The sequence below is a fragment of the Copadichromis virginalis genome, linkage group LG13 (assembly GCF_057382275.1).
Source record: "Copadichromis virginalis isolate Kocher_CV1m ecotype Utaka linkage group LG13, C_Virginalis_male_GT1.1, whole genome shotgun sequence".
Lineage (NCBI taxonomy): Eukaryota > Metazoa > Chordata > Actinopteri > Cichliformes > Cichlidae > Copadichromis > Copadichromis virginalis.
The window spans coordinates 16,053,543-16,080,629 of record NC_140630.1 but is presented as its reverse complement, the minus strand read 5'-3'; the positions used below and the strand labels follow the sequence as shown (position 1 = coordinate 16,080,629).

General features: G+C 39.2%; 4 protein-coding genes across 8 annotated transcripts; 2 read left to right on the top strand and 2 right to left on the bottom strand.

Annotated features, from left to right (window-relative positions):
* Positions 1-1,150: 1,150 nt before the first annotated feature.
* On the top strand, positions 1,151-4,767 carry LOC146695422 (uncharacterized). Its single transcript, XM_085477544.1, has 3 exons — positions 1,151-2,295; positions 2,377-2,501; positions 2,908-4,767. Exons 1-3 carry the CDS (start codon positions 1,372-1,374, stop codon positions 4,127-4,129), a joined length of 2,271 nt encoding a protein of 756 aa, XP_085333670.1. The 5' UTR covers positions 1,151-1,371; the 3' UTR covers positions 4,130-4,767.
* Positions 4,768-5,965: 1,198 nt separating this feature from the next.
* vdac2 (voltage-dependent anion channel 2) lies at positions 5,966-10,501 on the bottom strand. The gene is made up of 9 exons (XM_085477550.1): positions 10,442-10,501; positions 9,523-9,594; positions 9,377-9,426; positions 9,092-9,244; positions 8,909-8,961; positions 8,080-8,307; positions 7,723-7,873; positions 7,565-7,622; positions 5,966-6,632 (listed from the first exon to the last, which is right to left on the bottom strand). The coding sequence occupies exons 2-9, from the start codon at positions 9,587-9,589 to the stop codon at positions 6,541-6,543; spliced, it is 852 nt and encodes a 283-aa protein (XP_085333676.1). The 5' UTR covers positions 9,590-9,594; positions 10,442-10,501; the 3' UTR covers positions 5,966-6,540.
* Positions 10,502-10,553: 52 nt separating this feature from the next.
* On the top strand, positions 10,554-18,440 carry LOC146695420 (histone-lysine N-methyltransferase SETDB1-B-like). Of its 5 annotated transcripts, none has more exons than XM_085477548.1 (9): positions 10,554-10,618; positions 10,842-10,965; positions 11,887-12,042; positions 13,013-13,372; positions 13,483-13,650; positions 15,697-15,898; positions 16,070-16,143; positions 16,294-16,484; positions 17,496-18,440. In XM_085477548.1, the coding sequence occupies exons 3-9, from the start codon at positions 11,892-11,894 to the stop codon at positions 17,601-17,603; spliced, it is 1,254 nt and encodes a 417-aa protein (XP_085333674.1). In that variant the 5' UTR covers positions 10,554-10,618; positions 10,842-10,965; positions 11,887-11,891; the 3' UTR covers positions 17,604-18,440. The 5 variants fall into 5 exon arrangements, with proteins under 5 accessions (XP_085333674.1, XP_085333675.1, XP_085333673.1 ...); XM_085477547.1 differs by having other exon boundaries at positions 10,563-10,682; XM_085477546.1 differs by lacking the exons at positions 10,554-10,618; positions 10,842-10,965 and adding an exon at positions 11,390-11,661 and having other exon boundaries at positions 13,013-13,155; positions 13,237-13,372.
* A 275-nt stretch (positions 18,441-18,715) lies between these two features.
* On the bottom strand, positions 18,716-26,971 carry LOC146695419 (uncharacterized). The gene is made up of 9 exons (XM_085478541.1): positions 26,819-26,971; positions 24,560-24,644; positions 22,630-22,956; positions 22,151-22,450; positions 21,934-21,970; positions 21,721-21,812; positions 21,572-21,606; positions 20,357-20,431; positions 18,716-19,700 (listed from the first exon to the last, which is right to left on the bottom strand). The coding sequence occupies exons 1-9, from the start codon at positions 26,969-26,971 to the stop codon at positions 19,635-19,637; spliced, it is 1,170 nt and encodes a 389-aa protein (XP_085334667.1). The 3' UTR covers positions 18,716-19,634.
* Between the last annotated feature and the right edge of the window lie 116 nt (positions 26,972-27,087).

The window sequence follows — 27,087 nt, the reverse complement described above, 5'->3', positions numbered from 1 at the left end:
AACTATCTCTACATCAGTGGGGCGGTTATGGAGTTTCCAGCTTCAAATACCTGGGAATACACCTCAACAACACCCTTACCTGGCGTGAACACAACATCATCGACTGCTGTATTTCTTGAGGAAGCCCTAGGCAGTGGGGCTGAACTCCAACACCCTCAGTTCCTGCTACAGGTGTGTTGTGGAGAACACACTGACTGCCTGCATCTCTGTGTGGAACTGCAGCTGCACTGTGGCAGAGAAGCAGGCACTGCGCAGCATCAAGTCGAGGTCCACCAGGGTGATGAACAGCTTTTGTTCCCAGATGCTGTGAGACTGCTGAACAGTACCCAACCGCCACGCCTCTGAATACACACAATTTGCATTCTGTATTTTTAATGGACTTAATAAACTTTTAATGGAATTAATAGGTCATTTATTCATTTAAAAGTGTTTTATTTATGTTAGTATTATTCTTTAATTACATTTATATATATATTTTTAGCTTGACATTACTTTTATTATATTTTAATTAGGTCGTTACTTATTCTAATCATTATGAGCACTGAGACCTCAGTAACTTCATCTCATCCTGTCTTATTTCTCCATGATGGATGACAATAAAGAACTTTGAACCTTGACCTGCATCACTGGCCTTTATTCATGATGTAACTGCTGACAGACATCACAGGATGAATTCTGAAGCATGCAAGACTTCACTTTCTCCTGAGATTCAGTCAAATGATGAAAACCAAATGGGATAGTGCTTCACAGTACAAATGGCTAATGACCCAAAACATACTGAGAAAGCAATCCAAGGGTGTTACCTGGCAAAGAAATGAAATGTTGTCGAATGGCTGAATTAGTTACCTGACCTCAGTGCAAACGAACATGTCTCTCACTCTTTGAAGACAAACAATCAGCAGCTGAAGGCAGCAGAAGGCAGCTGCTAAAGCCTCTCAAAAGATAAAACAGAATTTGAGGGTGGAGGGTAGGGAGAAAGGTACATGTAGTTATGTAGTTAATTGCTGGAAATATTAAAAATATTCCTAAAATTCATACTAATTAATTACGCCAATCTGAATCTGTCCAATTACTTTATGAAAATAGGAGAATAGGTACATACAACGACGCTGTACAGATTGTTATGATGTTGTTGTTGTTGATGATGATGATGATGATGATGATGATGATGTTGATGATGTTGAATGGTCATGTTACCGGCGTCACATGCTTAAAATGTGGTGTAAGCGCTGATCAGGTATTAGCTGATGCTACACCCTCTCAGCACCGTGGACAGCTCCATTCTGCATACCTAGCATATGGCGACGGTTATAAAAACCCTCGCGGAGCCTCTCTTTACTGCACCTTTACAGCGCCGACACGATTCACAGCATGGATAACAGACTCTGCAACGCACACAGAATCGCAAAAGAGCTCGATTCACAACAAAAAGCTAGACATTTGCGACCGGATAGCGGTGTCGCCATCAGGGGGACGAACTGGACCAACCCGGTAAATGTACATGCAAAGTTTAATGACAAAGAAGTGATGCAGGGCTTGAATGATCGGCTGGCGGGATTCATAGAGAAGGTGCACCAGCTGGAACACAAGAACCACGAGCTGGAGAGAGAAATTGAAGAGATACGAGGCAAAGCAAAGCCCGCATCTTGTTTAGAGGAGGAGTATGGAGAAGAAGTCAGGAAGATGAGACAGCTGGTTCAGGAAATTGCACATCAGAAGCATCAGATTGATATTGAGCATCAGAATTTAGAGGAAGAGCTTTCCACCTTGAGACGGCAATGTGAACAAGAGGTTCGTAGCAGATCCGATACTGAGAGTAAAATCATGGTCCTGAAGAAGGACGTCAGCGACGCGTATCAGGCTAAACTACACCTGGACAAGAAAGCGCAGTCCCTCGTAGATGAAATCCACTTCCTGAAGAACAACCATGAGGCCCAGGTGGCAGAGATATTGGACCAAATCCAGGGAGCGCAAGTAACTGTGAAAGACCACGAATTTGGACACCCTGGCGTCACTGCGGCACTCCGAGACATCAGGGCACAGCTGGAAGGTCACAGCGCGTCCGACATTCAGCAGATAGGAGAAACTTTCCGATCTCAGATTGCAAGATTAACGGAGGCAGTTGACACCAAGAGAAAGGCTTTAAAAGCGAGCCAGCAAGAGATTCAGCAGTACAGGAAGAGCTTGCAGGCCAAAAACATCGAGTTGGATTGCGCTAAAGGTACCAGAGAAGCGTTGGAGAAGCAACTTCATGACGTCGAGGATCGCCACATGGAGGAAATTATTCACTATCAGGTAAAGTGGTTTTCATGTTATAATTAAGCCGTGCGCATTGTTTATATGCTCACTTAACAAATGTTATCTTTTCTGCCCTAGAACACAATCAAAGAACTTGAAAATGAGCTCATTAGTTGCAAATTCGACATGTCTGGTTATCTGCGGGAATATCAGGATCTGTTGAACGTGAAGATGGCTTTGGATGTGGAGATACTGTCTTACAGGTATTATTATCACGGTGGCTAACTTTTGTCTTCTATGGGAAAGAGATTATTTATGTACTCCATAGACTTTCACATAGATCCCACTTTTCAGACTCTTAGATTAAAGCAGCTCATAGTGCTTTGATCAGGCACTAAGAGCCCTGCATTTATCTAGACTGAAGCTAACTTCATTGTCCCGGGAAATCAATGACAGTGCAGTGCTGTGGAAATGATGTTACTGCAACAGTCAGTTGGTAATGTAATGAGAACAGTTCTTTTAAGGGTCTAGATGGAGAACATTACATTACAGTGTCTATGTCATGTATGAGGTCAGCCTTTGGTAAACTTTAGGTGAAATGTCAGGTGTTTGATGACATTTAAAAGACAACCAACACTTAACATAAGATTTGTCTTTCTTGTCCTGCAGGAAACTTCTCTGTGGTGAGGAGGCTCGGCTGTCCACAGAGTCAGACACACACATCTCTTTGCCCTATATCTACCATCAGTCCCCTATTTACACGCTTCCTTGCCATAACCGACCGGGAGGCCCACGCAGGCGAGCAGAGCCCCACTACAAGTTTGTAGAGGAAATCATAACAGAGACCACCAGGGAAATTGAGATGTCAGAATTTGAGGATACAGGCTCAGAAGAGGGAAATAATGAGCAGGGATGTTCCAAAAGTGAGAGAGGGAGCGGTAAGAAAGAGAATGATAGCAACGATACGAGAGAGAGAGAAGGTGACCAGATATCTGACAGTCAGCAGAATCAAGTATCAGTGGTAAATGAAGAGAATGGACGTGATGGTGGGGGTAAAGAGAGTCCTGATCAGGATGAAGGTAGTGAAAAGGGTTATAAAAATAAAGAAGGGTCACAGGAGACTGAAGTGGCTGAGAATGACGAAGAGAACAGCATAGATAAAGTTGCACAAAAGGAAGATTTATTGGGTGAAAGCTTTGTTGTTGAAGAGCTTGAGCATCAAGAAAAAGCTGAAAGCACAGAAAAGATGGATATGACAACAGTTACAGTGGAAAAGGCTCAGACAGAGCTTTCTGTTAAACTTCATGATAAACTCCAAGTTAATACTGAGAACAAATCTGAGGCATGTGATCAAGGACATGGTGAGCAAATAAGTTTGACCTCAGCTCTTGCAAATAAGTCTGTTGGCGAAATCTCTGTTCATGAGTCTGAACAATCAGAAAAAACTCAAGAGCTAGGCAACGCTATTCAGGTTCAGGATAAGGTTAATCTTAATTCTGAAACAGATGAGAAGGCCACAGGTTTGACTGCTCAATCAAATTCACATACAGCACTTGTGAATGAGAGAAAGGAACATGCTGATACAGAGCCAAAGGAAAGCAGCAAATCTGATGCTGCAGCTGAGCACAAAGTAGCAAAAAGCATTCAAGATACAAGTAATGATAGCAATAAAGACCAAGAGAAAGAATCATCTCTTACATCTAATGTAAAAAGTCTTCCTAAAGTGGAAAGTCTACAAGCAAATGCTGGGGATAGAATTCAAACGGTTCAATCTGCAGTGCCAAAGGAAAAAACAACCTTAACTGCAGAAATCAATGAGTTTCATCAGGGGGCAGCAGACAGAAACCAAGCACAGCAACCAAAGGGGTCTGATGACTCCGATCGTAAATGATCCGGAAGGTGGACAGTGTAAAGTCAGAGAAACACAAGGGCAATAAAACCAAAACAGGGTTATGGAAGATGTGAAGAATGCTTCCATTTAATGAGACAGCAGTTTAAACAGGCAAATATCAGGCAAACAAAAAGAGAATGGCTTATCTAATTCAAGCATGAAGCAGAGTCAAGCAAAGAGAACAAATCTCAAGGCTGCAACTTCTTTTCCAACACAGAGAACACAATTTCTCTAATGTTTGCTGGAGTCTTGCCTCTGAACCTTAAATCAGCTTGTGATGTATCAAAAAATCCCTTTGAATCACGACAAAACATGTATGAATGTAAAATGAAAGCTGCCTTTAATTGTTTTTTGTCCATCATTATCTGCTTTGGTATGTGCTGACAAATAAATGTGAGATTAAAAGATCCTGATTCTTACTGTGAATGGAGCTGTTATATTTATGAAACAGCTAGCTCGTAACATACATACTGTTTACACTGATACTGTGATGCTCTAAACATATTAAACGCTTCTAATAAAGCTACTTCACTTACTTTGATTTTGAATGCATAAATGTGACATTCCTTTTAAGCCTATACCTAAAGAATTAAACCTGCTAGTACAATTAGGAGACATATCACATGAAATCAGCTGTATTTTCATTTCAAAACCTTTCTTTTTAAATGATTAAAAATAAGTTTGTATTTATTTTTTGCATTTTACACAAAATCCCAACTTTTTTGGAAAGGAAAGGAGTTGTAGGCTTCCATGAGGATTGATTCTCTCATGTCGTGCTGTTGCTTGTTCGTTAGTTTATTGATTGTTCAACGGTGTCCACTCTGTGCTCAACATCTGTTTTTGATATTTTATACCATATCATTCTCTACTGGACTTGATATTTCCAGAACTTTCCCCTCGTTTCCGTCTACTAAATATATCAGATGAATGTGGGTTTGACAGTAAAATCATCTATCATCCTTCCCAAAATATCACTTAAAAGACTCTGAATAACTAAGCAACACACATACACACACAAAAAAAGCCCTCAAGTGGCATGCTAGCTCCAACTTCAATCACCTTCGCAAGACTTGAAGCAGTTGATGGTCCTCATTAAATCTGACAACCTTAGATGGCTGAAGGGTGAATGGCATAAAGTGCTTTAATTTTGGTGTTCAAAGCACACAGAAGACTTAAGGAAGTTGAGACTGCTGTCTGTGCTGCAAAAACGCTGACAGTCTGATTACAGAATTACTAAATTACCTTTCTTGCAATATATTTGAACTATTTTTTCCTGCTCTGTCAGAACAACTTTAATTTGACAGAGGCTTAACAGTTTAAGTTTCTTAAAATATTTTGCCTCATTTAAGAGGTATTCACAAGTCAGATAAGCAAGCAAATTTGACTGAGCTAAGAGACCCTGATCCTCTTTCAAAATTTAATATTAACCAGTTAATAAATATGGTATGGTTAGTGGTAATCTACCATCGAATACTAGAGTACGTTTGTGGAGTTCAAAGACTTTATTGAAAATTAATACACACACACACAGAAGGACCTTCCAGTGGGCTCTTTGCTCTGAGTAGGGAAGCACTTTTGAGGGTGTACACGTGCAACTTCAAGTGAGAACTCTTGTTCTAGAGATTGACAGTTTGGCATTACTAAGAACATCAATGATGCGTCTCCCAGATCTGTTAGTACAGAAACAAAAGCTTGTTCCCGTTTGTTTGGCCTTGTACACAGGTGTCTTTCAAACTTGCAGTTCCAACTTTAAGCAACCCCCCAAACTATCAAGTTTTAGGGAAAGTAACATGTGCAGCTTTAACAGAACATGAAAAACTGCAATGGACAAAGCAAAACAAAACATCACAGGGATTTATTTTGTCCTTGTGTGCATCGACAGGTAGGTTTCGACCACATTTAAATATTAGCAGAAAAAAAAAAAAAAAGTAGTGTACTAGTGTACTTAACAAGGTTGCAAATAACTGGATGACAAAGGAATATCAGATGGTCATGAGTGTGAATTCAGAGCAAGTATGACAATGCTCCCCAAAGATCAATGTATTGATGTTTACACATTAAAAAAAATAAAGAGGAGTGTCTTGGATTATCACAATAAAGCCACACAGAATTGATGACAAAGTGATTGTATTTATCGGATTATTATGGCAGTGCTGGACAGGAACAATGACATGATTTATAAATATTATGCCAAGAACTGTCTCTTGAACAGATGTGACTACAAAGTAAAAAGCAACAAAAGATAAAATGTACCACTGACAGAAGCACCAACTTGAAGTGGTACTCAAGAGTTTGTTGCAGTAGCCTTTGAACCATTCTCTCCAAGATATCCCCTTGCTGGCTTGAGTTGGACATGACATTTAAGGCCAGGTTCTTCTGATATTCCCTAGTCCTTCCAGTATGAGGAAAGCTTAGGCTTCCAATTCCAAGCCAAGACCCAGCTTGTGGCCTCCTGCGTTGATGTTCTTTCCGTCGACCATACCAGAAAGGGTGAGTTTCACACCTGCACACAAGATGAACTCACATTAACCGTTACAACATTCCTTGCTTAAATCACATTCTGATACTTGTGAGAAAAACGTAGGCGGTTAAGTGTTTCTATAAATGTCTCTGTTATAGGTCAGTTTAGGGCTGTGCGATATGACCAAAATCTCATATCCCGATATAAGAATTCTATCGTCCTGATAACGATATAAATCACAAAAATGTAACATTTTCTGTAAATTCTGTGAATCTCGGGCAGCTCGACTTGTGGGAAGTGTTTCCAGCTGCGCGTCATGTAGCTGGAGTCGAGTGTTTTAACAGATGCATGAAACTATACATTTTTAGACATAAGTTGTAACAGCCGCCGTTTTCTTTGTGAGTATTTATTACACTGTGTGCTGCGGGGAAAAGCCTGTTCTAACGTTTGAGTCTAAGGTTTATTTTTTAGCACCTGGCGGCTCTCTTTTTACTTCTCTTTTAACAGGATCTTGAGCTTTATTGTGAAAGGTTTATGTGGAACATAAACAAGCGGACACGCGATGGCGTTACCGTCGTTGTTGCTAACGACGACGCATAAAAACAGGCGCTTGTCCGTCCGTAGTGTGGTTATATTAAATATAAGAGAAAGAGAGAACTTTAAGAAATTAATATAGCCACTACAGTGACCATCAAAACAATGAAAAAATATTACCGTAAACTGTTTATTTTGCGACACCACGAAACAAACGATAGCGTAAAATGAAACGATAGACGTTTTTAGATCCTCATCAGATATATATATCGTTATATCGAACAGCCCTAGGTCAGTTCATTTATTTATATATAGATCAACAAGTCTAAACTTCTGTGTGGAACAGCGTTAGATTAAAGGATACAAGATTAATACGTGTCGTAAGAATAGATGTTAATTAACTTTTCAGCAGTTGATGAACCTGTAGAAAAGCAGCTCACCTGGTCTAAGGGTTTGGGTGTACCCAACACCAACAAGACTATTGTTGTTCACTTTAGCCTAAAGGGTGGGGGAGGGAAAAAAAGTATTTAAGAGTCAGTGTAAGACAATCACTTTTCCTTTTCCACGTTATTCTGAAACCCTGTGCTCAACTACTTACACTGATGGAGGCATCGTTGTCCAGCTGGTATTTGGCTGCAATACCAAAGCGTGTGCTGTTGCTGCCAGCAGTCCATGCCAGGTTGACTGCAGTCTCCAGATTGTCGCTCACCTTCTGGTAGATGGAGCCACCAAACTCAGCACCGTCATTGCTTTAAAGATCATAACACAGATTTTAGGCAACAAGAATCCAAATATGGGATTTCTTAAGAAAGTGTCAATTGACTATAACTCATATGCTTCCAATTTCTCAGAGTTAGGCAGCGGTTTTGGAACTATTTTGAAATTATTTATTATAAATTTGGGGAAAACACTTTAAAATTAAAATCCAAATGAGTAAAACATGATCTCTACTTACACATTGGTATGCAGTTGGAAGTCTCCAGTCTTGTAGCCAATGGCAAAGTTGTTGCGCGCCATTTTTGATTTGGCGGTGTCAAAGCTCATCTGGTAACCAGCGAGCCATCCCTCGTATCCAATGACAGCAGCTCCGTGGATGGTGGGGCCAGCAAAGTCAAAGTCAACATCGCAGCCCAAGTTGACGTACTCACGCTTGTAGGCAGCCTTAACTTTGCCGCTCTTCTTGCTGTTGATGAGAAAAAAAGTCCGTTTTCTAAAACTCAAATAAAAACTTTTAAATCAAGTCCAGCTGAGAGGTTACATTTCTCATAGTATAATAATAAAAACCCATTTGTCTCAGCAGTGGTGTTTAGTTTTAGCATGACACTGTAGCTGTAAACATGCTGTCTCCATGTAGCCACGTAACTCCACCCTCACTATGAAAGATGACACGCTTCCTCTGGGCCATGTTCCCTTTCCTCATGTGATTTATATACTCCAGAAATAAAGCTTACTTGTTGTTGCCTCACCATATGAGCAGCATAGTAAAGTCCAACATATTTCTTCTAATGAAGTTCAACTAACTGCTAAAGCACATTTAAGTAAAAAGTAAAGTAAAAATAACTAAATAGGAATGACTGAGAGCCAGTCTCTGTAATGGCTTTTTAAAAAGACTACCTCCATACTCTGATTAAGGTCACATGGCCAGCAACAACAACTCTCAGAAGGACATGGAGCAAAGATCTGGCTCCTATAATTACTAGTCTAAAGAAACGATGGTCATAACAAGATTCATTCATTAAGATTTCAATAAGAAATCACAGAAATTTTCATTTGATTCATCTTACCCAGTGTTTGGTGAGAAGGTTGTGTCAAAAGTCAACTTCAGTCCTTTGGCAATCTGTAAGAAACAATAATAAATCACTAATGAATGCTGTGTGGTCATCTTTAGTGTATATATATATATATATATATATATATGCTTTTCTGTGACATGTTGTTAAATAACAGCAAACGAATACATTCCTAACCTGATCTTCAACGGTGATTTCTGTTCCCAAGGTGTTGTCGGTATTCCACTTCTCAGTGAAGGTCAGGCCATATTCTGACCGCTTGTATTTAGTTTCCAGACTTCCCACGACTTTGCTGGTATCAGTGTTGGAGGAACCAGATGTTTTGAATTCCTGTAAGAGGCAATTTTAGAAAAAATGCCAACAACAAGCATAAGGACAAATTGCTTTGGCATCAAATTACCATAAGGCTGCGCTCTTATTGCAGTTTTTGCCTCACAAATAAAATGACGAAAGAAATCTTACCACTCCGCTGGCTGACTTTGTCTTGACATCAAGCTTCACCTGGCCAAATCCTTAAGGAAAGACACATTGATTTTTTTTTTCAAATTATTTTAAAGCTTTCCTACAATTTTAACACATTGGCCAAACCTTCAAAAATCAAATCATACCATAGCCTTTGTTGAAGATGTCCTTGGCAGACTTGCCCAGGTCAGCATATGAAGGAGGCACAGCCATTGTATCTGTGAACAGAATTAACATACTGTGGTACAATTATCTTAATTTTTAATAAAAGAAGCTCCTTTCTGCTTGCTTTTTCACAAGTGGTCACAGTGGGTAGCTGTACTTGTGTCTGTTCATGATGTGAATGGAAACTGCACATGAATATAATAGGTAGACGTTGCTTTCACATTTTATCCCATCGAAGTGTGAAATACTGTCAGAGTCTGGAGGACATCTTCAGCATAATAATCTACTCTTTCTAAAGTTTTGACATCTGTAATGAAAACTAAGCCTTGCATTGAGGAGTTATAACCATTTCACCATCCCGCTGATGACCTGATGAGCAATGTACACTGCAGCAAAGTCAAACTTGTACTACTGTACTCGTCAGAATACAGTCTACAACTCTATGGTGAAAGCAGCCTATCTGGCTGATAAGAGGCAGCGGGCCTGGCTCTAATTAAACTACGCCTCCGCATTAACTGACAGTCACAGCTAGGCGTGGCGAGGTACATGCCTGTTCCTATTAGGGAGAGGTGTTACTTAAAATGATCGTTCGCTCAAGGAGTCCTCTAGTAGCATGGATAACCAACCATTCTACGTAGTGGATAACCAAAGCATAGCTAATGTTAAAGTTGTGAATGTTTTCCTAAAGTGCTTTTAAGCCACACATCTTACATTTTAGCAGCATTAAGCGCATAACAGCAAAACTGGCCAGTATTCCACGCGACATGTGTCAGGCGCAGCTAAAGCTAGCAGCTAACTTTGCTAGCCTGGAGAGTGCCGGTGTGTCAAGCGCTTCACAACTGATTAATCCGTGCTGTGAAGAAGAATAACATCGTAAGCCTAAATTAAGGAGTCTCTTACCAGTGGAAGATGATGCTAGCGGCGTAGGAAAGTGGCTTTTATTACAAATATTCCTCACAACGCAAAACCGAGGAAGGCGTCACCGGTTGGAGGGCGAGCTGAAGGAGACTTACGGCAACCAAATCCTGACCTATCACGTCGTAGCTCAGGACCCCAGGCAGCCACAAGGATGCCTGGGTAAAATCAAACTTGCGTCATTCTCGCGGGCAACCTACTTGTTTTGGGGCCTAGTTGCCACAAAGTATGAAAGCAAATTTTGGAATGGTTCCTATTTTCGTACACGTCTAAGTAGCAAAAAAGAATCGTAGTGCGAGTTGTTTTGTGTAATTTAAATACTTTTGCGATGCAAAATCTGAAAGGAAGTTTAACGGTATGTTTCTTTGTTTCCTTTTGTACGTAGCCTGTCAGTGCTAAAGGAAGTTAGCTAGCTCGAGCGACCGATTTTTAGCTTTTAATTGCTTCTGCTCACAAAAAGGACCAGACCTTTGTGATTTTTGAGGTGGATATTCGGGATACAACAACAGGTATGTCTGTGTTCTTGGTTATAAGAACAATCGTGATCGTTAGGTTAACTTTCAGCCGTAAAAAGGAACAGTTAAGCTAACGGCATTTGTTGTACTAAAGAAAAGCTAACGGAAAGAAGTCAAAACACACGTGAACGCCTTTATTAAACGGCCGTGTTAACTGACTCATTTTTTCCTGCATTCATGTCTTTATTTTCTACAGTACGTGTAGTATTTTTCCCCGGTTAAGCTGTGTGTGTGTGTTTTTTTTCTTTTATAAAGTGGCGTAGTTATTTTTTTTCGTGTTACTAGAAAACCATACAAGAGAACCCCAAGGTGCTCATAATAAACTCTTGTGTCAGATAGTCTATTTATTTTGTCGTTTATTCAGTCCTGGGTCCTGGGCCCTGGGCCCAGACCGACCACATGTACTACACCACCTCCTTTCAGGTCACTTGGGGCAATACCGGGTCAGGCTAGAGATGTAATTAGGAGCTTGTGGGTCTACCTTCGAGGGCACTTCCTGGTTGGATGTGCCCAGAGGGGAACTGGTTAGATGCCTGAACCACTTTAACTGGTGCCTTTTGGTGCGAAGGAGTAGTGGCCCTACTGTCCCTGTTGAAAGGATGAGGAGTTCAGTCGTTTGCAAAGGGAAAGTCCAGCTGACCTTTGGGGATATCAAAGTTCACTACTCACATCTCGTGACCATAGGTGAAGGTATGGTCATAGATAGTGAATTGACAGCTTTGCGTCTATGCTGTGCTCTCTCTTCACCACGCCAATACAGAATCCGCAACACTGCAGAAGTTACCCTACTTGTCAATAAGACCCCAAAATATTTAAACTTCTCCCCTTGGGGCAGCAACTCGTCTGCTTACACTTATCTTTGTACAGAAGCTTTAATAAATGACTGAAAGCTCCAATGTTTGATTTTTGTTATAGTGGCCATGGCTATGATTATGACTGTGGATCAGTTGGAGACGAAAACATTGTTACTTCAGGAGTCCTTGAAGACAGAAGAAAACCTGTTGGATTATGAATGTGAGGAGTCCTTGAAGACAGAAGAAAACCTGTTGGATTATGAATGTGAGGATGAAAGTAAGTATGTTGTTGTTATATCACTTTGAGCCTTCCACTTGACCATTTGTCAAAAAAAATTCATAGTCCAGAGTTTGGACTTATCCCTGCTTCGGACTGCTCCCGGCCAGACCTAATGGGTCAAGGCCCGACCACCAGGCACACACCTCCCCTGAACTATTCCCTAGATTATTCACTCATAAGGGTCTTTTGACTCTCTCTTTGTCTGGTCCCTCACCAGTCCCATGAGAGTAAATCAAAACTCTCGATTTGCAAATGTAGTCACAAGCTAAAATACTAAAATATATTTGGAAAGAACTACACCGAGGCGAGGTGTAGTGCATGTAGTATGATGAACATGCCCAAAAAAAAGGAAATAAGGAAAGATGCAAACGCTTTTTCACATCACTGTACAAAATCATTGCTTTAAAATTTTAGTTTCATATATCAAGTAATTTTCAAGCTGTAGATCTGAAAAATGTTCTTTCGACTTCCATCCAGCATGTTTGCTTGCCCTTCAAAGTCTGAGACAATGTTTAAATATGAATATCTAAAAAAAAAACTGTTAAAGATAAACACCTGAAATTGTCTTTAATGTCTCTTATCATAAAACGAATCAGGATCTGTAAATTGGGACAGAGGCATCAAAAGTGTATATTGTATGTAGTTGTATTTAATGGTAATGCAAAATAAAACACACAAAATGTATTGTGACATGAAATTCTTAGTAACTGGATTGGAGATGAAATGGCCCATGTATTGTACTAGTGACCAAAAATCTCATCCATGTCCACATGGTATCTTAAGCTTTTTATTGAACAATAAAATGAGTATTTAAAAAATAAGTTATCAAAAGTTTCTTATTAATTTAACATCTAATTAGACTGCAACATAAACATAATGTTTGTTTTAGTTTAGTTTTGCTTTTGTATTTATTTTTATTTTTGTCTTAATTGCACATCACATTTTACACTTGTGTTTTTCTTTGCAGAACATATGTTTGAGTCTCCAAATGACTCAGTTTGCTGTGTAAATGAAACTGCCAGAAAGAGGAAACTATGCCAAAACGGCTTGGACTGTCCCAGACCATTTAAAAAGCCAGTGGTAGTGTTGACTAGACTTCCTGAATATAAGGTGAGGTCTCTGCGACCACCAACGCCTCAGCAGTTCTACAGTGAAGATGAGTCTCTCAGCAGCTCTGATTCTGATATGCAGTGGGAGCCAGAAGTTGATTCCAGTGATTCAGATTTTTCACCCTCCAACAATACACAGAAACCTGCAAGAATGAACAAATGCAGTGAGAGCGACAGAACACCACCACCTGCTTCACCTCCGAGCACCAGCACCAATGGTAAGGTCACAGACGCCATAAAATTAGCGTAACTTGTCTTTACAGATGAACAGCAGTGGTTTAAAGAATTTTAAACATTTGTGTGTCTCCCCCCCCCCCCAAAACGGCAGATGTGGCTCCTGTTATAATATCATCAGTGTTTGGCCATTCCTCCAAGGAAGTAATAACTGCCCGACCTGAGGCACAGAAGGATGAACTCAAATTGAACATGGTAGTTCTGGCTAGGAGAAGACCTATGAGGTGGCAACGGGGGAAAATAGTCGAGATAGTTACAAGGGGTAAGAGAAAATTCTGCCAGATATTACAGTAATGTTTGAAAGAATTCATGCATTGAAAAAAGTTGATTCAAAATCCTGCATTAGAAAAGGCTGAAAGTAATTGATAACTGTTAATTGTATTTAGTTTCAGATGATCTAGAGATTTGAAATATCTTCTGATGTGTTTTGTTCTTTTCTCTCTCCTCTGTTTTTGTGAATGCTTTTGAGGTTTTTACTCTAGGACCAGCAAAAATGCGATTCATCTTATGCTCAGTAGAAATTGAAAGCTTTTTTTTTTTTTTCCTTGTCACAGCGTCATTTTCCTTAGACATAAGAACAACACTGCACATTAATGGCAGTGAATGAGTTTGGAAAAGACAACTTTTGTATATTTTGTTTTTCTGGTGGCTGGGTATATGTAAGTAGAGCTGGGCGATATGAGATTTTTTCATATCACGATATGTTTTTTTCATTTCAGGCGATAACGATATCTATCACGATATAAGCCAAATAACTATTTGTAAGATTTAAATGTGCCGTTGCTCACAAGTAAAATGTGAAATAATCAGCAGCTTGTTTTTATTTAAATATTTATTTCCCATAATAAGTTCAACAGGGTAGATGTACTTAAGGAACATGAGACTTTTTCAGATAAATAAAGGCAAATATTGCAAACTACACAAAAGGCAGCCGCTAAAGCGTTTAAGTTTCAAAATAGAACAAACGAAACAGACTAAATTGTCAATTCCACTTAGAAACAAAGTATTAATTCTAAAAATAAATCTTAGTTTGTTTTACAGAAGAACAGACAAAACTGACTAACTTTTGTCAATATCAAATAAACTGAGAACTAAAAGGAAATTCTCAATCTCTCCTTGTTGTATAGCTTAGCTTTTAAAACAGTTTTAACATTTACTTTAGTCTGACAAAAGCCGAATGATGAATTAGCGCTTCCAGTCAGAGACTGAGGCTACGTCCACACGTACACGGGTATTTTTGAAAACGGAGATTTTCCGTTTTCGTTTCAAAAAATAATCCCGTCCACACATAAAGGGAGAAATGAAGGAAAACGCTGCTATGAACATGCCAAAGCAGCAGGTGGCGCTAGATTCCTAACCGTGCAGAAATGTTGGCCAATCAGAAGTCTAGAAGCCTCGGTGGGAAAAAGTAAACAAAGCTGGGGCATAGAAGCAGAACCGAGTCGTATGTGTGGAGGGACAGTAACTGTGTGTATATGTAAGCATTTAAACACTGCAGAGAGTAGAATTAACAGTAACAGTATTGTAGAAATTCATTTCACTGAAACAATAACGTGGTGCACAGTGTGACGCATGCACCAGTTTATTGTATTTCCAGACTTGCTTTCGGCACAATTTACAGTGCACGCTACTCTGTTTTTTGTCAGACTTGAAATAGCCGAAATACCTTCACACTACGGAACTTCTTTGGCTCTTCCGTTCGACAATCTCTCCGGCATTGGAACCATCATCTGTTTTCTCTTCGGTCACACTCGGTTGATTTTTCTAGTCGGCACACTCATTTCCTCCATTACGCGCTGGCTCCATTACCCGCTGGCTGCTTCCCAAACAAACACACGTGCGGCTTGGCACTTGTGCTGTACGTAACAAGTCACGCGACGTGACGCTGCGGCTGTGATTGGTTCGGCTCTGCGCTACTTAATTTGGATTGGCTGACCTTTTATTTTATTTTATTTTTTATTTTTTTTAAGAGGACAAGAGCGGCGAGGTCTATCGCGATAGCTTAATTTCTCTATCGAGTAAAAGTTATATCGCGGTACATATCGTTATCGTTCTATCGCCCAGAAGCAGTGCACCTGAAATTTGTTTGCCTGTCCTTAAATAGGAAAAGTAAAGTGCATTTGCTGTCATTTGACTGATTTTAAAAACATGAGATTAGATGCCAGGTGAAGCAAGGTAGGCACAGTGAGCTGAGTGCAGAAAGAAATTTCAAAGTATTGCTTTTCTGAAAATATTTTTTTAAGAGAGAGAAAATAAATTGATAAAACTGAAGTGAAAATTGGTCTCTTTTTTTCCCCTCTTTTTGCAGAAGACGGACGGTTAAAATACAAAGTCAGTTTTGAAGAAAAAGGGAAGAGTCTAGTATCTGGACACCATGTTGCTTTTGACACCACAGCAAAGGTGGAGCAGCTGTATGTTGGTGCCCGTGTGGTGATTCAGTGTCAAGATAACAAGTACCGGTTCCAGCCTGGTGTCGTAGGCGAGCTCCCCAGCAGAAAGAACCGCCTAAGGTGTTTATTTTAATTTTATGATTAAAATTGCTAGAAAACTTGTGTACCCTTTTGGCCATGGTTAACCCAATGAATTTATAGCGTGCTGTGCAATCAGATTTGACTGTTTAGCCAAGATTTTCTGTTAGGAACTGCTAACGCTGGAAATGCTAACACATTTTACAATTCCAGGTTCTTGATCTTTTTGGATGATCACACGCCGGTCTATGTTGGGTTACCTTTAATTCATTTGGTTTGGAAACCTTGTAAGTTGAATTGTTTTTATACTTTGGGGGGGTTCATATTCATATACTCAGAAATCCTGTCAAGTGTTTTTATTTACTGACTGTACAGCTCTTAGACACATAAAACGAGTAACCAACTTTTTCTTTCTTCTTTTTAATTTTGTTTCAAAGTGGAAAACGTTGCAGATGACATTCCAGAGGGCCCTCACAAAGACTTCATAGAACATTACCTGAATAAGTGGCCGTACCCTCAGTTAACCCAGTACAGGCTTGGACAGACCCTTAATGCTGAATTGAACGGAGTCCTGCAAAAGTGTGAAGTGCAGATTATTGACTGCAGCTTAATGCAGGTTATCTTTCAGGTCAGTATTTCATTTATCTTTTAGTTTAAAAAATTTTATATTTGATTTTCAGCTGAATTTTATAACATTTATGAATCTAGAACAATACTAACACAAAGCATTCACAGGTAATTTTTTTAAGGTAAATTTTAAGTTTTATACGAGATATAATAGATAAAGTTGAGACACTGACACTGCTTTATGGAGACTGAGTGGCTCCAGTCACACAGGCCTAGAGATCGGTCGATGATTTAGCAACCGCTGATCGCTAGGAAAAAGCATGTATTCCCCAACCAGTTGGCAGATGGTTGCTGGCAGGCTGTGAAATCGATTGCTTTAACTCTGATCTTGCAGGCTTAGAAACTGTTCTTTGATTCGCTAAAGAGAGATGTGTATTCTGCAGCTGGTTGGTGAGTGGTTTCTGGAGGTTGCTAGATGAAATTGGTCACCCTATCCTTGGATTTGCAAAGATGCTGTAGTCGCCAGTAGTTTGCATGGAAGATGCAAACACTGTCCAACTATTCAAACATGGGAAAAACTGGGTCTGTGTTCTCTTTCAAAGCAAAAGTTCAAGTTTAAGAGAATTTGTTGAAAATATTTAGTTAGTGTCTTAGTGGAAAAATATTTGATATTTGTGGCATCTGCTTGTAGATGGTTGGCACATTCTTACAAACATCTGCATCAATATGCTTTTTTTAAGGCAGAAATAAAAGAATTCATCACTGCCGTAGGCTATACTTGTATTGCTATTTCAATTTCTTATATACATAGAAACTTAAAATTGATGCCATAGGTGCATCTGCTAAAAATCAGTGACAAATAAGAATCTTAGTGACCACTAGCTAAAGGGCGGAGGTGAAGTTTTCAGAAAATCACATGAATTAGATGACTTGAAAATAAGGCGAAGTAGGATTTTGAAATTGATAGCATAGTTGCATCTACTAGGATCTGATGTGTAGCATGAGCAGCTGCTGGTTCTTTTCCTTTAATTACTTACTTAGTTGCTTTATTAATTAAGTCTTTTTCTCATAGGAGAGTGAACATAAGGAGTGGATATACCGAGGTTCGTCACGACTGGAGCACATGGCAAAGTTTTTGGAGATGAAACACAGAGAACAGCTTGAGTGCGACTCTGACTGAACGTCCCCTGATGCAGTAGCTGCAAAAATTGAAACTATTTTACAATCGGACGAGATGCCATTTTTTTTAAAATTTTTTTGGGTTTTTTTTTTTTTTTTTTTGTGGAGAACCAGCAGCCAGTAACAAATGAGTGTGATGGTACAAGCATTCTCACACTCATTTTAAGCTGTTCCAGCTTGAAACAGGTTTTATTTCTCCTTTTTTTTTTTTTTTTTTTTTGTATTTACTTTTAATGTACAGACTTGAAGAAATATATATATATGTGTGTAGTTGGTGGATTAATGCATTTCCAAATGTTTGTCCAACATAAACAAATTACCCAATAATCGTTATAGTCACTCATTTTCTGTCCTTTTTTTTTTTTTTTTTTTTTTTAAACACTTCTACACTGATTTATGATTGAAACGTTTCCTGTGCTGAGACGGGATAAACATTGTGTAACTTGGTTTCAGGTATCCCCCCCCCCCGTGTTATTTTATCCTGTAGATGTTTAAAGTAAAAAAAACAAAACAGATTTTCATAGTGAGAATTTTGAAGGAATGGAGATTGTGCTTTGAAGCATTAGTTAAAATGTGTTAGTTTTAATGCTTGCTCACATTTTCAGTGACTGTTTTCACACAGGAGAATTTTCTGAGGAAGTTCTGACATCACGCCCTTTTTCTTGCTACTTTTCAACTCCATAACTCAGGAACTGAATTGGATACTCATGGGTGAAGCAGTTCATGTCTGCCCACCATAATAGTGTAATTTTTCTGTTCTGCCACATTGAAAGGGTGTATGCAGATTTTTGTGAATAGTATTGACTGTTTAGCCACCAAAATAAACCAGTTGCCTAATGTTGTGTTTATCCTCCTTGTTCCACCTTCCAAAGCTGTAAATAGTTTCTGAGTCCTGTAGTTTTCTCTTGTCTTGTTGCATGTAGTGGGGCTCACACTTTGAGATGGGGTGAGGAGTTGTGCAATTTGTAAAAGGCTCAGCTCCTCTGTGTGAAAAGATGCTTCCTGGATGTGTCCCAGGAGAGCTGTTCTGGTCTTTTTACTGGAAAAAAAAAACCCCATAGGGGCAGTAGAAGAAGGGTGGATGGAAATCAAACAAAAGCCAGAATCACTATGTGGCATGAAGGTTGTTTTACTTAAAAATTGGCACATTTTGTAATACAATAAAGATGAAGCTACAATGAACACAGAAGTTAATGAATGCTGATGACATACTGTAATGATGACAATAATTAACATGCAATTGTATCGTCCTAATATTATGGACTACATCTAAAACAAACAAATTATGGGAAATGAAATATATTTTATTTTTAGATTGTAACAGTATCACTTAAAAGTAAAGAAAAAATCAATTGACCTATACTGTACAAAAAATAAAAAGCTGAAAAGCACTTGTATATAATATATAAAAATATATATGACATATATATCACTAATTCAGCCTATCTATGATTACAATAGCACTAGTAAATGGTTGGTAAGTGCTGTGTCAGATACAAAAGAGAAATACATAGATTTTAAAAAAAAATAATTTCCTGAGTATGGCTACTAACCACTGAGTTACTATTGAGCTTTTAAAATCTCAGTTTTTGTGTCCAATTCCTATAGAAGCTTGTTTCCACCAGTAAAAAAAAATGTTATCCATAAGTTACATTTCCAGGCTGTCTCAAAAATTTGGCTTGCTCAGAAGTTTGAGCCAGTGACTTGAAATTTTGAGATAACCCAGATATTTGACTTGCCTCTGGGCAAATTTATTATTATTATTTTCATACAAGCGCTGCTGCATGCCTCAGTGTGAGGGAAGCACAGATCATCCCGAGTAGAATAAATAACTGGTTTCCTGCATGTTTGCACAGACGTTTGTTCTGTAGTTACCTAGTTATTAGTCTCTGATCAGGGAATGTGACCTGAACTGAGAAATATGGTAAAAAAAAAAAAAAATCTGATGCCTGAAACACATCAACTGGGCTGTAGTTAGCAAACAAAGCACAAACTGACAAATTATTATAACTCATTTTAAACCATCCAATAATTAGGTGCCTTGAGCTTGGTAGTCAGCCAAAGTGCTGTATGTAACATCTTCTGCGCCTCTTTCAGTCTGTGGGAGAACAGAAGCAAAGATGAGAGTTAGGCAGAATGAGTAAAGATGAGCTAGACCAGAGGATACTGCAACATCAGCTCTTGGAATGCATGCTTAAGTAAGCATGTGATGCTTAAACTAAAGAGAACTATACAGTGTTTATATGTTATGGTCACTTTATTTACCATCTAAATTCAGCATTCATACATGCCAGCATTTGTTAACACTAAACAGCTGATGGCAATGCAAATGCTTTTGCCAGCCCTGATCACAAATTACTAAAAAGGTTTAATCTGATCTAGATGAAAAGAGGAATTATTACCTTTTAGGCTACAGAGAAAAGTATTCAGTCATCTAACTATTTAATATTTCAGTCTAAACAAACAGAACAATAACACTCGCTTATGAATGACTTTTAGTGCAACTGATAAACAAGCGAGTGTCTGCATTCTTTAAGCTTTGATCCTTTTCACAGTAGTGCTACTGATATAGCGCTGAAGATTTAGAGTTGAACGTGTTGCTAATATTTACAGTATTTGGTCTGAATTAAAGCAGTGGTCTAGCCACCAGACACACTAAGACTGAGCCATGCTGTTTGTGTGGTGACGATGTAAAAAAAGAACATAAGTTTTAATGTCTGAGAAACATTGTGATACGGAGCTCTTATAACGCACCCTTTGTGTGGTTTGTTGAGTCATAGTAAACACAGAGCTGTATGTCACATCCACATCGCATTTAGCAGTGAAACTCTGAGAAAGAAAGAAGAGACAGATATGAAACAGATCAAAACAGACTTTAAACCTTTTTTTATCCAATTACAAGCACGTGTAGTAAAATAAATTACTTGCGTGTAACATTATGTTTGTGAATGTTTATGGCTGTCACTTCTGAACTTTTCTTACATACACTGTTCACTGTATCTTAGTCCCTCTGATAACTGATATCAATATAACATTTTAAAGAGGAACTTTTTTTAACAGTGTGCACTAGACCAAATGTGGCAATTTACTAAGGTTGAGACACTTCACATGAATAGTTCCCTTTCAAGGGGAATATGTGGACTAAGAAGTTAGAGTATGAGATAAGATGTTTTCTCCTTAAAGTTTATTAGCACTTTAAGACTTCCTATCACATTCAAATATTAAATATACATAAATTTGATGGAAGATATGTATTCTTTTAAAAAATGGAATATAAAATGTGTTTTACCCAATACAGCTATTAGATGTGTTTTCTTTGTATATCCTTTTTCAAGGGGCAACATCTGTGAATATTTATCAGTCCTATGATCTTTAATAATTATTGGACAAAATCTCCAAACAGAACATACAAGTTTCTTTAATGTTATTAGTAAGTATATCACACATGGAAGCAGAGCAACAGTAAAGTGTAATGTTATTTTTAAATTTACACTCCATACTCTAGCTGGTGTGAAACACATGAAAAATATGATTTCCCACTTCGCTTTACAGTGCCAGTAACAACCGTTAACCACAGATCTTTATTGCAGCAGGATTGGATATAGTCCTTTCCTCTATGTTTGTCACATTTATGTTTCACTTCTGCATCTGCTGCTGTAAATGGGATTCTCCTCACTCTGTAAGTGTTCATTTTTTGTAACTAGGGAACCAAATTTGTTTTCTATGTGTAACAGACGTATACACTTCCCCGTGAGCCTGTGTCCAAAAGAGAAACCGTAATGCAACAGATATCCATTATTAAGGAAGTTATTTACATGATATGATTACCATTTATTCATGTGCTGCAGCAGTATTGCACTACTGCATCTACAAAGAGTACTTGGTTTTTCTTACCAGATTATTCTTGTTCTTAAATAATGAAAAATTAATTAGAAAAAAATGAATTCATAATGAATTAGCATCACATACCAGTGCCGTCCCTGATGATTCTCTTTTGGTCCATTCTGAAAGAGAAACAAGAACTTACTCTCAAAGCGCGACTGCAGTGTCGTCAACATTTAACGTTAAATTATGTAAGAAGAACGAACTGGTTTCATCAACGGTGAGCGCAAACTTACTGGATCCTTTGAGCAAAAACCAAATGACCAAGCTCACTGTTACAAAGAAGATCAACAAAGTCAAAGAGATGATGAGAACTGTTAGGGAACCACTGTGGAATAAAAACAAACAATTATCATTTCCATAGGTCAAAGTTTTCACATAATGGCAATAAATACATAGCGTGTAACCACAGTTGTATAGCTAGTGCATGTCAGTGCAGTCCTTTTGACCTTGATTGCTCATCCTGATCTTTAGTACTTGTTTTATCTGGGAAAGACAATGAATCAATAAACAAAAAAAACTGTGAGATTCAGTGAGGAATGACTGAGGCTACGAGCAAGAACAAACTGAATAATATTTTCTAATATCACATCAAAGCATTGCTAATCATGATGCATGTGGAATATTCATACAAACATATTTCAGGTTCAGAGTTGTTGTACTTACTGGGTGTGAAAGTTTCATTCACAGTTAAATGCACTGGCACCTGGAGGTCTCCTTTATAACATAAGTACCATCCGCTGCTCTTTGTGGTCACTCGACTCATGGTGACAGTGAAAACATTGTGGGCACTTTCATTAATGCTCACTCTTGTTCCATCTATTGATCCAGTTGGCTGTGTTACACACTCGCTGCCCAACTTGCACCACTTTATTTTCCCAGTTTGTGTACTGTAAAACTTGATGGTGATGTTTCCTCCATTAAAACCTGTAATATCCTGATGATCCACATAGAAACTGGGTGGACCTTGATGGAGAACAAGTAGTAAGTTGTTACTAGTCTTCTACTTTACATTTATAGCTTCTTGAGCATTTTTTAAAAACATGTTTATCATGACTCACATAATGATTCTAATATTACAACCAAGTCTTTCCTAATATTTTGGCTTATTTGAAATGTACTTGAATGTACTTATGGATTCTTACCCCTGGTGACAGACAGATGAAAATAGACTTTCACATCTTTCCATATCCCAGGAATCTCCACAGCACACCAGTAATGACTGTCCTGATCTGCGTTTAATTTTTTAATAGTCACAGTGAAGATTCTTTGTTTTTTGTCATCAGAGATTGAATATTTTCCTGACTGGCCTGGCTGGTTTGTTTTTACTGCATATGTGCATTCTCGATAATAGTATCCTTTACACAGATATTTAAGATAATTTTCGTACTGGGAGTCATAAAGACATGGGATGGAGATAGATTCTCCAGCTTTCACTGATACTTGACTGACTGTAGTTAAGCTGTGATCTCCTGCAACAAGAACAAATAAAGTACTTTAATGATTATATTTACTTAAACTGGTTATCTTTAATTAAAATATTATTCCTTCATGTGATTTCTCTATTATACATCTACTAACATTTGAACATTGGCAAGTATGAAAGTGCCAATAAAAATACTATTCATTAATTTTATCATTTGCTGTTGAAACACGAGGCAATTAAATTATTTCTATGACTGACCTTTAAGTACAATGAAGAGGAGAAACATGATGAGATGAGCAGCCATGCCTGTGAGTGAATAGACTTAAACCACACAAACCAGTTATGTGGTTTACTGCTAGTTCCTCATGCTGTATTTATACTAGTACTAGTTGCATGATGGTGTCTGCAAGGAAGAATGACAGATATGCAGTGACATTTGAAGTATATGTGAAGGCTGACTGGCCTTAAGAAAGCCAGCAGAAAGATGATTGGACTAGACCAGTGATGTCACAGCCAGCTTGATGACATGGGAAAGTGGAAATGATCTAAAGCTTAGATTAGCTGCCAGTACTTGGGAAGCACACAGATGTGTAACTGAAAATCTTCCTTATTGAACTTACACATCATCACAAAGGGGGAAGAGGCTGGTTACAGAGAGGGGCTGTGGCTGCTGACAGAGTGGTGTGCTGCTAACAATCTGCTTCTAAACACCACAAAAACCAAGGAGGTCATCTTAGACTTCTGTAAGACTGCAGAGGATTATACCCCTCTCTACATAAACGGAGACTGGGTAGAGACGATGGCCTCCTTCTGATTATGATCTCAAATGATCCGTCACAGTCGGAGAATACACGAGTGATGGCAGTGAAGATGATACAGTGTCTTTACTTCCTGCAAATCTTCAGTAAAAACAGACTGAACCAGAAGCTGCTTGTGTCCTTCTACCGTGCCACAATCGAGAGTGTCATTACTTACTGCAGAGGGTCATACACACATCACAGAAGATCATCAGATGCTCTCTGCCCTCTCTGGAGGAGATTGCCACTTCCAGATGCATAGGAAGAGCCAAGAGAGCCCTTGAACAGTTTTGACCTTGTAGTGTGAACTTTCTGTCATGTACAATATATATTTCATATATTGTATTTTTAATTGTTGAATTATTCAATTATTCTAAAACTATATAACATTCATGCTGGTCAAGATCTGCAGCTTCAGCAGTGATTTTCATTTCTCCATGATTTCTCTTCATTATTATGTAACTTAACAAATAATATTATTGCCTTTAGTACTGGCTTCAGAACTGCATCAGTCCCATATAGTTAAGCGTTCAAAGTCTTCTGGAAGTTGAATAATCTGGCACTCAAATAATAAAGCAATATTTACAATACTGAGTTAGCAACAGTTGGAGAAATAACATCCCTTCATATAGAGAATAAACACATTTTTCCACTTCCACAAACAACATGAAACAGATACATCAATCCACTCAGTCATAATTAGTGATTATCGTTCTTATTTCTCTTACATTAAACAGGCAATTACAGAACCCAACACAAAATGGCGCCTTAATCCATCCTTTCTCTACACACTTTATTTCAATAGTTTGATTCATGTAGACTCAGAAATCTTACTGGGGATGAATGACTCACCAGAAATCAGTGCCCGTAGCTTCCCAGTGCCCCCACCAGTTTTCCCAACAGCAAACACACCAACATTGCTGTCCATTGAGTTGTACTGTTCATGTGGTGAAAATGTGTAAAAGGAGCAACACTTCGCTGTGTGAGAAACCATGTGGAGTTCTTTAAACATAGCTTGTGTGTGTGTGTGTTTGAATTACAAAACCACAGAGCTGTATGTCACATTCTCATCACAGTTTGCAAATGACCTCTGGGAAGCAAAGAAAAAACATGAGAGAGGTGAAATGGAAATCAAAACAGAGTTTAAACTTCTTTTGTATTGAATTCTAAGCATATGTAGTAAGATAAATCATCTAAATCACAGACGTTATATTTTATGAAAGTACAAGTACAACATATTCTCTGAAATTTTTTAACTTGATTTTGCTCATCAGATGGCATTCTGGTTCCTATCAATAAATAGTAGTTCTGTCAGCATTAATCTGCAGCCACATGCACACGGCGATCCGCGCTAACTCACTAACGGAGATTTGCCACATTAATGCGGTTATGGCGTTAACGTCATTATAACGAGATTAACGCTGACAGCACTAATAAATAGATAAAAAATAATAAGCTTAATGCAAAATGAATTAGCATGTCATAACAGGGATGATGATAGCCTCTAGGAAAACACAGTGGAATATAAAACAATACAACAAACTAAATGAAATTCATTACAGTTTTGTTTCCTCTTTGTTTTTATTGTCCGTCTGTACATCTAATTCAGGGTCACAGGACATACATTGTTGTAAGTTTACTTTTGGAAACCAACAATTTCTTAAAATACACAACAGAGTAGACCCAGCTATCAGGGTGAACTGTAACAGGCTGGAGTTGGGACCGAAATGCACAACTCAGCAACAAGGGCTATAAAACTCAACAACAGCTTTACAACAAATTACAAAGAAAACAGATCAGGTACAAAATAATTTGAATCTATAACTCTTCTAGGGAAACACAAGGTGTTCAGAAGTGGAGCCGGGGACTGCTATAGTACAGGCTCAGTAAAGAAGTGGACAGTGCTAAACATCAGCACTCTGAGAAGATGCAGCAGCAGATCTCAGACAATGACTCGGCCTCTGTGTGGAAAAGTTTTAGGAATATCACCAACTACAAGCCTAAAACCTCCCACTCCACTGATGACTTGCTTTTGGCCAACACCCTCAACGACTTTTACTGCCGTGTTGATGAGCAATCAAGCAGCCTTCACACCTCCATCAGCCCCAACAATAGAGACACCCTGAACACTCATTACCCCCACTTCCCCCTCTCCCTCCACAAGAAAGCCATCACCATCGTCAAAGACTTCACCCATAACACCCCCCTTCTCACCCCACACCAAGGAGAATTTCACACCACCTTCTCCCACTACAACCCTTCATATTTATGAAGCAGATGTGAGGAAGCAGTTTAAAAGCCTGAATGCTCTGTAAGCTCCTGGCCCAGACGGTGTGTCTACTGCCACTCTCTGTGCAAATGAGCTGGCCCCAGTGTTTTCTGGCATTTTCAACTCCTCACTGAAGGCATGTCATGTACCTGGCTGCTTCAAGTCATCCACCATAGCCCTGTAGCATCTGGACTTCCCTGGAACCTACGCCAAGATTCTGTTTGTGGGCTTCTGCCTTCAACACCATCCTTTCAGACCATCTACAAGGCAAGCTTTCCCAGAGGACTGTGCCTGATCCCATCTGCCGGTGGATCACTGACTTCCTGAAAGACAGGAACCAGCATGTGAGGCTGGGGAAGAATGTCTTGGACTACCGGACCATCAGCACCGGCTCCCCCTAGGGCTGTGTTCTTTCTCCTCTGCTCTTCTCCTTGTACACCAACTGCTGCACCTCCACCCACCAGACTGTCAAGCTAATTAAGTTTGCAGATGACACCACCGTTATCGGACTCATCTCAGACGGGGATGAGTCTGCCTACAGGAGGGAGGTTGAATGTCGGGTGTCCTGGTGCAGCCACAACAACCTGGTGCTGAACGCCCAGAAGACAGTGGAGATTACTGTGGACTTCAGGAAGCACACAGCCCCACTTCCCCCCATCATCCTGACTGACACCCTCATCACCACTGTGGACTCATTCCGCTTCCTGGGCCACCATCACCCAGGAACTCAAGTGGGAGCCCACCATCACCAAGATGTACTTCCTGAGGCAGCTGAAGAAATTCAACCTGCCAACACGGACGATGATGCAATTCTACACTGCAATCATCAAGTCCATCCTCACCTTTTCCATGACCGTGTGGTATGCTGGAGCCACCGTCAGGGACAAACAGAGACTGCAGCGTTTTGTGCACTCTGCTGAGAAGGTGATGGTGGCTGCAGTCTCCCATCTCTGCAGTACAGGTCCTGCAGAGTACACCTCCAGGACACTGGGCATGCAGCTCGGATCACAGCTGACCCTTCTCACCCTGGACACAGTCTGTTTGACCTTCTCCCCTCAGGCAGGAGGCTCTGGTCCATTCGCACCAGAACTTCTCGCCATAAGAACAGTTT

Bases quoted from the DNA above. Each gene is read 5' to 3' on its own strand.
- LOC146695422 (XM_085477544.1), top strand. From the start codon at position 1,372: ATGGATAACAGACTCTGCAACGCACACAGAATCGCAAAAGAGCTCGAT. The intron at 2,296-2,376 runs GTAAAGTGGTTT...TTTCTGCCCTAG, and splicing joins AGGAAATTATTCACTATCAG to AACACAATCAAAGAACTTGA. The intron at 2,502-2,907 runs GTATTATTATCA...CTTGTCCTGCAG, and splicing joins GTGGAGATACTGTCTTACAG to GAAACTTCTCTGTGGTGAGG.
- vdac2 (XM_085477550.1), bottom strand. From the start codon at position 9,589: ATGGCTGTGCCTCCTTCATATGCTGACCTGGGCAAGTCTGCCAAGGAC. The intron at 7,874-8,079 runs GTAAGTAGAGAT...TGATCTTTAAAG, and splicing joins TTCCAACTGCATACCAATGT to CAATGACGGTGCTGAGTTTG. The intron at 6,633-7,564 runs GTGAGCTGCTTT...TCTTGTGTGCAG, and splicing joins CACCCAAACCCTTAGACCAG to GTGTGAAACTCACCCTTTCT.
- LOC146695420 (XM_085477545.1), top strand. From the start codon at position 11,571: ATGAGGAGTTCAGTCGTTTGCAAAGGGAAAGTCCAGCTGACCTTTGGG. The intron at 11,662-11,886 runs GTATGGTCATAG...TTTTTGTTATAG, and splicing joins TCTCGTGACCATAGGTGAAG to TGGCCATGGCTATGATTATG. The intron at 16,144-16,293 runs GTAAGTTGAATT...TTTGTTTCAAAG, and splicing joins TCATTTGGTTTGGAAACCTT to TGGAAAACGTTGCAGATGAC.
- LOC146695419 (XM_085478541.1), bottom strand. From the start codon at position 26,971: ATGCCCAGTGTCCTGGAGGTGTACTCTGCAGGACCTGTACTGCAGAGA. The intron at 21,813-21,933 runs GTCAAAAGGACT...TTTATTCCACAG, and splicing joins GATCAGGATGAGCAATCAAG to TGGTTCCCTAACAGTTCTCA. The intron at 21,607-21,720 runs GTAAGTTTGCGC...TTTCTCTTTCAG, and splicing joins GTTTTTGCTCAAAGGATCCA to AATGGACCAAAAGAGAATCA.